This window comes from Gigantopelta aegis, chromosome 1 (assembly GCF_016097555.1).
Source record: "Gigantopelta aegis isolate Gae_Host chromosome 1, Gae_host_genome, whole genome shotgun sequence".
NCBI classification, from domain to species: Eukaryota; Metazoa; Mollusca; class Gastropoda; order Neomphalida; family Peltospiridae; genus Gigantopelta; species Gigantopelta aegis.
This window is the reverse complement of record NC_054699.1, coordinates 42162879-42173071: the sequence shown is the minus strand read 5'-3', so window position 1 is coordinate 42173071 and position 10193 is coordinate 42162879. Positions and strand designations below refer to the sequence as shown.

General features: G+C 39.2%; 2 protein-coding genes across 2 annotated transcripts in view; both read right to left on the bottom strand.

The window, feature by feature from the left end:
• LOC121381541 (integumentary mucin C.1-like) overlaps positions 1-9343 on the bottom strand; it is a 40159-nt gene extending 30816 nt beyond the window's left edge. Inside the window, 1 exon segment of the mRNA XM_041510904.1 lies at positions 8564-9343. Coding sequence (XP_041366838.1) covers positions 8564-9343 — 780 coding nt within the window.
• An 18-nt stretch (positions 9344-9361) lies between these two features.
• Positions 9362-9973, bottom strand: LOC121381455 (cyclin-L1-like). The gene has a single exon (XM_041510804.1). It carries the CDS (start codon positions 9971-9973, stop codon positions 9362-9364), a length of 612 nt encoding a protein of 203 aa, XP_041366738.1.
• Positions 9974-10193: the final 220 nt, after the last annotated feature.

The following is a 10193-nucleotide window of genomic DNA, read 5'->3' as shown; positions in this document are numbered from 1 at the left end:
TTTATCCATAAACAATAACGCACAGTAAGACAGTAAAATGACGTCATTCCTGTCGACGTAATTTTTACATTCATCGAGATATAATTAAATTTTCTTTGCGTCTATACACTTTACGGCAATCTGATTGGTCCAGAGGTGCTTACTTTTTTTTTTCGTTCATACTTCGATGAACCGAAAACAATTAAGCCACGCCTACTACTTTTGTGCAATAAGCCGGATTATTCAGGCAATCATATTTAGATATTTTGAAGGAAACACACGTGAAAGATACAAATGCAAAACAAAAAAATGTATACGATAAATTAATGGAAAATGCTATAGCAGAGTAGACATGTATACGCATTGATTTAAAAAAAAAAAAAAAAAAAAACCTCTTCTCTAATCATGAAATGAGACTCGGTCGGTGGTCAAAGAAATGTAGGAAACTTCACGCCTGTAACTTACTTGTAAGCGTTCTTCTACAGCTGTTGGTGAAAATTAAACGGTTCCCCCGACAGCATAAATGTTAGACACGTCCCCTTCTTTCACACTGAAAAAAAATATAAACTAAACACGAATCAGACAATTCCTTCCGATATAACTAAAATGATCCGTAAAAATACACACAGCAGCAGCTAGAGGAAATGGCGTCGCTTATCAAAATCACGTCATTTACCAAATGATCAAAGAAAGAAAGATGAATGTATGTATGTATGTATATATGGATGGATGGATGGGTGGATGAATGTATAAATGAAGGAAGGAAGGAAGGAAGGAAGGAAGGAATGTATAAATGAAGGAAGGAAGGAAGGAATGAATGTATAAATGAAGGAAGGAAGGAATGTATAAATGAAGGAAGGAAGGAAGGAATGTATAAATGAAGGATGGAAGGAAGGAAGGAATGTATAAATGAAGGAAAGAAGGAAGGAATGTATAAAGGAAGGAAGGAAGGAATGTATAATGAAGGAAGGAAGGAATGTATAAATGAAGGAAGGAATGAAGGAAGGAATGTATAAATGAAGGAAGGAAGGAACGAATGTATAAATGAAGGAAGGAAGGAAGGAATGTATAAATGAAGGAAGGAAGGAATGTATAAATGAAGGAAGGAAGGAATGTATAAATGAAGGAAGGAAGGATGGAAGGAATGTATAAATGAAGGAAGGAAGGAAGGAATGTATAAATGAAGGAAGGAAGGAAGGAATGTATAATGAAGGAAGGAAGGAATGTATATAAAGGAAGGAAGGAATGTATGAAGGAAGGAATGATGGAAGGAATGTATAAATGAAGGAAGGAAGGAAGGAAGGAATGTATAAATGAAGGAAGGAAGGAAGGAATGTATAATGAAGGAAGGAAGGAATGTATGAAGGAAGGAAGGAAGGAATGTATAAATGAAGGAAGGAAGGAATGTATAAATGAAGGAAGGAAGGAAGGAATGTATAAATGAAGGAAGGAAGGAAGGAATGTATAAATGAAGGAAGGACTGTATAAATGAAGGAAGGAAGGAAGGAATGTATAAATGAAGGAAGGAAGGAAGGAAGGAAGGAATGTATAAATGAAGGAAGGAAGGAAGGAATGTATAAATGAAGGAAGGACTGTATAAAGGAAGGAAGGAAGGAATGTATAAATGAAGGAAGGAAGGAAGGAAGGAATGTATAAATGAAGGAAGGAAGGAAGGAATGAAGGAAGGAAATGTATAAAATAAGGAAGGAAGGAAGGAATGTATAAAATAAGGAAGGAAGGAAGGAATGGATAGAAGGAATGTATAAAAGAAGGAAGGAAGGAATTTAAGGAAGGAAGGAATGTATAAATGAAGGAAGGAAGGAAGGAAGGAAGGAATGTATAAATGAAGGAAGGAAGGAAGGAATGTATAAATGAAGGAAGGAAGGAAGGAATGTATAAATGAAGGAAGGAAGGAATGTATAAATGAAGGAAGGAAGGAAGGAAGGAAGGAAGGAAGGAATGTATAAGTGAAGGAAGGAATGAATCTAAAATACGAATCATTGATTATATCAATTACCGATCTATGCTGCATTTGTCATTGGATCTTAATTGTTAAAGACCAAAAAAAAAGAAAGAAAAAAAGAAGATGTATAAATTTCTCTGTAGAGCTAACATTTGATACATCATGGTTATTGGAGGATTCTGTTGTCACCCATGATATTTCCAACCTACGTTCACTCACACACACGCTGCTTTTGGTCTCTTGAGATCACCACTATTGTAACATGAATGAATACTAGTACGTTATTTATTATATATATATATATATATATATATATATATATATATATATATATATATATATATATATATATATATCAGGCCTTGACCATATAAGTAATAAAATCTAGTAGCCCTCAGTAAAAATTGGTAGCCGCATAACTTTAATAAAAAATTTGATAAGAGAGAAAAAAAATGCTAAATTATTTATTTTTATTTAAACATGTTGGTGGGGGGGGGACGAGGGGGGGTTGGGGTTGTTTGTTTGGGGGTTTTTTGTTTGAGCAATATACTGTGAAATATACACTTATGAAAACTGCATTATAGCCCTTAAGGAACAATAAACGTTTTTGTTCATCCTGCTTTTTGTACCGGCCTCGGTGGCGTCGTGGTTAGGCTATCGGTCTACAGGCTGGTACGTACTGGGTTCGGATCCCAGTCGAGGCATGGGATTTTTAATCCAGATACCGACTCCAAACCCTGAGTGAGTGCACCGCAAGGCTCAGTGGGTAGGTGTAAACCACTTGCACTGACCAGTGATCCATAACTGGTTCAACAAAGGCCATGGTTTGTGCTATCCTGCCTGTGGGAAGCGCAAATAAAAGATCCCTTGCTGCTAATCGGAAAGAGTAGCCCATGTAGTGGCGACAGCGGGTTTCCTCTCAAAATCCGTGTGGTCCTTAACCATATGTCTGACGCCATATAACCGTAAATAAAATGTGTTGAGTGCGTCGTTGAATAAAAGATTTCTTTCTTTCTTTCCTGTATTTTGTATATCATACCATGTATTTATAATTTATAAGTTTATAATCTTTATTGCTTGTATGATAAAGGGGGCGGGGCGTAGCTCAGTGGTACAGCGCTCGTCGGTGGACCCATTGGGGTAATTCTCGTTCCAGCCAGTGCTCCACAACTGGTATAACAAAGGCCGTGGTATGTACTATTATGTCTGTGGGATGGTGTGCATAAAAGATCCCTTGCTGCTAATCGAAAAGAGTAGTCCATGAAGTGGCGACAGCGGGTTTCCTCTCTAATATCTGTGTGATCCTTAACCATATGTCCGACACCATATAACTGTAAATAAAATGTGTTGAGTGCATCGTTAAATAAAACATTTCCTTCCTTCCTGTATATGCTAAATTTTATTCTGTTGTAATGAAGTGAGACGTTAATAAACGATCTGTCTGTCTGTGTGACAACTATATGAAAATAGATGAAAAAATAATTGATTGATCGGAAAATATACATTGACTATTGATGTAGCAATGCGAATTAAACAACACTTTTATTAGCCAGATACTAAATGCTATAGCCACTTTGTATAGAGGACAACAAACGAGTTACTAGTTATTATCAAATTTATGTCCCGAGTGAAAAACATTTCAGTAGTCACGAGCTTTAGCGAGTGATAAATGAAAATTATTTCACGAGGGACAGAAATTTTATAATAACTGGTACCGAGTTTGTGTATTCTATTTATTATGTCAGCTATTTTTTCTCTAAAACCCTTTATTTTCGACGCATATGCACGGAGGCCAACCTGTATAGAAACGATGTAAACCACTTTACGCAATCTTCTGAGAATTGTAATTTAATCACGTTCAGAGATAATTTTCAAAAACAAAAGTTCTCTTTATTCTGCTACAAAATCTATACGGAATTGCATTAAAATGATATTGTGTTATACATTTAACACCAAAAACAGAGAGCCGTAAACGCAAACTCTTTAAACTACATGACGTCATTTTGTGTGTTTGCCAAATCGTGATGATAATACAAAATATTTTCCCTGTTATGAGTGACCGCTGGGGTAATAAATAAAGATATGACGTTCCTTGACAACGTATTTTTGACGGCTGTACCAATGGGATGACGTTATATTGTAATGAATGTAATAACGGAAATTTAATTATTTAACGCAATAATGTCAAAATTGTATAAAGTGTCGCTGTGTGTCGCAAACGGTGGTTTCCTCGAAAATCTTTGGCGAAATAAATAAATAAATTCCGTAACAGAAAATATTCATCGCGAATTCATAACAACAACAGTCCATGGTTTGTCAGGTTGAAAAGTTAAAGTTTGTTTTGTTTAACGACACCACTAGAGCACATTGATTAATTAATTATCGGCTACTGGAAGTCAAACAGTTGGTAATTTTTACATATATTCTTAGAGAGCAAACCCGCTACATTTTTGTTCATTACCAGCAAGGGAACTTTTATATGCACCATCCCGCAGACATGATGGCACATACCACGGCTTTTGATTATCACGATGAAAATACAAGTCAAATTCAGACTGCCAGGTCACACAATAATATACAATTAAGATTAACTGTGAATGAGCAGCATCGGTGATCCACCAGACTTAATAATACTGGAAGGTATTGTTGTTGTTGTTGTTGTTGTTGTGTTTAAGTAGAAAATTAAATTATATGGATGTCAATTTTGTCGGTATGTAATTCAAAATATAATCTTTATATTTGACGGAAAAAAAATATTTGTAGTCCTCATTCATCTTTGAGATTGCGCTTTTAAAAATACTTTCTGGTTGTTGTTGTTGTTTGTTTTTTGTTTTTTTGGGGGGGGTTTGGGGGGGGGTGGGGTTTTTTTTTTTTTTAATATGTGACCCAGTTTTTCGAAATGGCGCATCATATTTCAGGCTAAGGCCCACACGTGCCATGGTATATATTTTACCTTTTTTTTTTTTAAATATTTGTTTTGTCATCATTTATCTTTGACCGGCCTCTAGGTGGCGTCGTGGTTAGGCCATCGGTCAACAGGCTGGTAGGTACTGGGTTCGGATCCCAGTCGAGGCATGGGATTTTTAATCCAGATACCGACTCCAAACCCTGAGTGAGTGCTCCGCAAGGCTCAATGGGTAAGTGTAAACCACTTGCACCGACCAGTGATCCATAACTGGTTCAACAAAGGTCATGGTTTGTGCTATCCTTCCTGTTGGAAGCGCAAATAAAAGATCCCTTGCTGCTAATCGGAAAGAGTAGCCCATGAAGTGGCGACAGCGGGTTTCCTCTCAAAATATGTGTGGTCCTTAACCATATGTCTGACGCCATATAACTGTAAATAAATTTTTTTTAAATCTGTGATCCAGTTTTTCGAAATGGCACATCATATTACAGGCTAAGACAGCTCACACGTGCCATGGTATATTCCCGTCGTTCAATGGTCACCCACGCGGCTAAAGTAGCTTCACTTTACCTACACTAACTGGAGACCTAGAAAACGGAGAAAATCGATCCTGTCATTTCTTTTATCTCGTATTCCGTTACTATTGGTTACGCCGCGCTGTTGTGGAAGTGCGCAAAGCGTCGAGCGATTTCTGTCGAGTTAAGGACATTAAGAGTCGCCGTGGTCAATGCGTTTTGGCTGTTAACCTCACACGTAAAATGCGTTTATGTTTTGCGCGTATGCAGGTGTGTATTCCGGCGCGTATGCACGGGGATGCGGGGGGGTACTTGGGTGTTCGACTCCCCCCTCCCACCCCCCTCCGCCGTCATTACGTACATTCCGGCACACGCGCTTTGTATTTGGTGTGTGCAGATATTCCCAAACTGCCTGCGTATAGCAAGGAAATGTTTTATTTAACGACGCACTCAACACATTTTATTTACGGTTATATGGCGTCAGACATATGGTTAAGGACCACACAGATAATGAGAGAGGAAACCCGCTGTCGCCACTTCATGAGCTACTCTTTTCGATTAGCAGCAAGGGATCCTACCTTTATTGAGAAATTAAAATAACAAATTCTAGTTACAGTCATTCACGTTACTGAAAGCACTACCAACATCTAATATTTCTCGTAAATAAAATTTAAAATATATATATGTATACATAAACGTACTAGGCATGGAGGGGGGGGGGGGGTTGGGGGAGGGGAGAGTTGCAACTGCTCTCTCTCTCTCTCTCTCTCTCTCTCTCTCTCTCTCTCTCTCTCTCTCTCTCTCTCTCTCTCTCTCTCTCTCTCTGTGTGTGTGTGTGTGTGTATGTGTGCGTGTGTGTGTGTGTGTGTGTAACACCCACCACACACATAAGCAATAAATAAGCAAACAAAAACAAAAGAATAAAACAGTCAAAAACAAACAAGATATAATCAAATCGAGGAAAAAAATAAAATAAAAGATAAAATGAAAAACAACAACATAAAAACCAAAACATTAACAAAAAATCAAAATCAAACATAAAACAAAAAGTAAAGTGTGTTTTATTTAACGACGCCACTAGAGCACATTGATTTTTTTTATCTTATCATCGGCTATTGGACGTCAAACATATGGTCATTCTGACACTGTTTTTAGAGGAAACCCGCTGTCGCCACATAGGCTACTCTTTTACGACAGGCAGCAAGGGATCTTTTATTTGTGCTTCCCACAGGCAGGATAGCACAAACCATGGAATTTGTTGAACCAGTTATGGATCATTGGTCGGTGCAAGTGGTTTACACCTACCCATTGAGCCTTGCGGAGCACTCACTCCGGGTTTGGAGTCTGTATCTGGATTAAAAATCCCATGCCTCGACTGAGATCCGAACCCAGTACCTACCAGCCTGTAGACCGATGGCCTAAACACGACGCCACCGAGGCCGGTAAAAAAAAAATTAAAAAAAATCAAACATAAACACAATAAGAAGCCACACAATGCCTACACCGAGAACTGAAAATTAATTTTTTTTTTTTTTTTTTTTTTTTTTTAAACAACACAATGACGAAAAAAAAGAAAAAAAAAAGAAAAGAAGAACAAAAACCCCAACAGAATTAGAAACTATTTTTAAAGTTATAATGATCAAATGTTATTAAAATTACTGCAAAAAAATACGTAGTCATGACGTCATTATCTCCGATGATTCGCAGTTAACCCATTTTGAGTAAATCGCCGTTTCCAATGGGAATGTTTGTTAATTGGTACACTAGCCATGTGCATATTTCAATCACATGGATGTTTTTGCAAGCGTCCTGCTTCATCGTATATTGTGGCGGACTACAAGCTGGAAGGTACAGGGATCGCAGCCCGGTACCGGCTCCAATTCAGAGCGAGTTCTTAAGAGCTCAATGGGTGGGTGAAAGACCACCATACCCTCTTCTCTCTCACTAACCACTAACAACTAACAACTAACCCATTGTCCTGGACAGACAGCCCAGATAGCTGAGGTGTGTGCCCAGCACAGCATGCTTGAACTTTAATTGGATATAAGAACGAAAATAAGTTGAAATGAAATGAAATGGGATGACATAAACGTTATTGAGGATTGTCTGACGACGTATTTATTTACGTTCGTCGAGAAATAATTAAATTTTCTTTGCGTCTATACACTTTACGACAATCTGATTGGTCCAGAGATGGTTACTTTTTTGTTCATATCTCGATGAACCAAAAACAAATTAAGCCACGCCTACTAACCCCCAGACCCCCCGACCCCCTCCACTGAGTCGCACTACTTTTGTGCAACAAGCCGGATTATTCAGGCAACCATATTTAGATATTTTGAAGAAAACACACGTGAAAGCTACAAGAGCAATTTAAAAAATGTATACGCGGAGTCGGTTTTTTCGGTTCATACTTGCATGAACCAACAAATAATTGCGGTCAATTCTTAAATGAACAAACTCCCGTTTCTGCGTCTGGAGCAGTAATGAATGGAACGGAAATTTTATTATTTGCACATAAGCATTCCACATTTTTATTGGTTTGTCTTCTCTTGTCTTCTCTTGTCTCGTCTTGTCTTGTGGTGGGGTTTTTTGTGGTGTCTTGTCGTGTCTTGTCTTGTGGTGTCTTGTCTTCTCTTGTGGTGTTTATCATGTGGTGTCTTGTCTTGTGGTGTCTTGTCGTGTCTTGTCTTGTGGTGTTTATCATGTGGTGTCTTGTCGTGTGGTGTCTTGTCTTGTCTTGTGGTTTCTTGTCTTGTGATGTCTTATCTTGTGGTGCCTTGCCTTGTGGTGTCTTATCTTGTCCTGTAGTGTATTGTGGTGTCTTGTCTTGTAATGTCTTATCTTGTGGTTTCTTGTCTTGTGGTGCATTGTCGTGTCTTGTCTTGTGGTGTCTTGTCTTGTCCTGTCCTGTAATGTTTTGTGCTGTCTTGTCATGTAGTGTCTTGTAGTGTTTTGTCTTGTGATGTGTTGTGGTGTCTTGTCTTGTGGTGTCTTGTCTTGTCTTGTGGTGTCTTGTTCTGTGGTGTCTTGTTTTGTCTTGTAGTGTCTTGTCTTGTCCTCTGGTGTCCTGTCTTGTCCTGTGGTGTCTTGTCTTGTCTTGTGTTGTCTTGTCTTGTGTTGTCTTGTCTTGTGTTGTCTTGTCTTGTTGTGTCTTGTCTTGTCTTGTGGTGTCCTGTCTTGTTGTGTGATGTATTGTACTGTAGTGTCTTGTTTTGTGTGATGTCTTGTCTTGTTTTGTGGTGTCTTGTCTTGTAGAGTCTTGTGGTGTCTTGTCCTGTGGTGTCTTGTCTTGTCCTCTTGTGTCTTGTCTTGTCTTATGGTGTCTTGTCCTGAGGTGTCTTGTCTTGTCTTGTGATGTCTTGTCTTGTGGTTTCTTGTCTTGTGGTGCCTTGTCGTGTCTTGTCTTGTGGTGTCTTGTCTTGTCCTGTCCTGTAATGTTTTGTGCTGTCTTGACATGTAGTGTCTTGTAGTGTTTTGTCTTGCGATGTGTTGTGGTGTCTTGTCTTGTGGTGTCTTGTCTTGTCTTGTGGTGTCTTGTTCTGTGGTGTCTTGTCTTGTCTTGTGGTGTCTTGTCTTGTCCTGTGGTTTCTTGTCTTGTCCTGTGGTGTCTTGTCTTGTGTTGTCTTGTCTTGTCTTGTGGTGTCCTGTCTTGTTGTGTGATGTATTGTCCTGTAGTGTCTTGTTTTGTGTGATGTCTTGTCTTGTTTTGTGGTGTCTTGTCTTGTAGAGTCGTGTGGTGTCTTGTCTTGTCCTGTTGTGTCTTGTCTTATGGTGTCTTGTCCTGTGGTGTCTTGTCTTGTGGTGTCTTGTGGTGTCTTGTGGTGTCTTGTCCTGTCTTGTCTTATCTTGTCTTGTGGTGTCTTGTCTTGTGGTGTCTCGTCCTGTAGTGTCTTGTTTTGTGTGGTCTTGTCTTGTTTTGTGGTGTCTTGTCTTGTAGAGTCGTGTGGTGTCTTGTCCTGTGGTGTCTTGTCTTGTCATGTTGTGTCTTGTCTTGTCTTATGGTGTATTGTCCTGTGGTGTCTTGTCTTGTCCTGTGGTGTCTTGTCTTTTCTTGTAGTGTCTTGTCTTGTGGTGTTTTGTCTTGTGGTGTGTGTTTTTCTTGTGGTGTCTCGTCTTGTGGTGTCTTGTCTTCTGGTGGTTTGTCTTGTGGTGTCTTGTGGTGTCTTGTCTTATCTTGTCTTGTGGTGTCTTGTCTTGTGCTGTCGTCCTGTAGTGTCTTGTCTTGTGGTGTATTGTCTTGTCTTGTGGTGTATTGTCTTGTCTTGTCTTGTGGTGTCGTGTCTTGTAGTGTCTTTTGGTGTCGTGTCTTGTAGTGTCTTTTGGTGTCTTGTCTTGTGGTGTATTGTCTTGTCTTGTCTTGTCTTGTGGTGTCGTGTCTTGTAGTGTCTTTTGGTGTCGTGTCATGTAGTGTCCTTTGGTGTCTTGTCTCTTGGTGTCTTGTCTTGTGGTGTCTTGTCTTGTAGTGTCTTGTGGTGTCTTGTCTTGTGGTGTCGTGTCCTGTAGTGTCTTGTCTTGTCTTGTGGTGTCTTGTCTTGTGGCGTCTTGTCTTGTGGTGTCTTGTTTTGTTGTGTCTTGTATTGTGGTGTCTTGTCTTGTGGTGTCTTGCATTGTGGTGTCTTGTCTTGTGGCGTCTTGTCTTGTCATGCGGTGTCTTTAGTTGTGGTGTCTTGTTCTGTGATTTCATGCCGTGTCTTGTCTTGTCTTGTCTTATCTTGTGATGTCTTGTCTTGTGGTATCTTGTCTTGTATTGTGGTTTATTGTCTTGTCTTGCCTTGTGTCTTGTCTTGTGGTGTCTTGTCTTGTGGCGTCTTGTCTTGTGGTGTCTTGT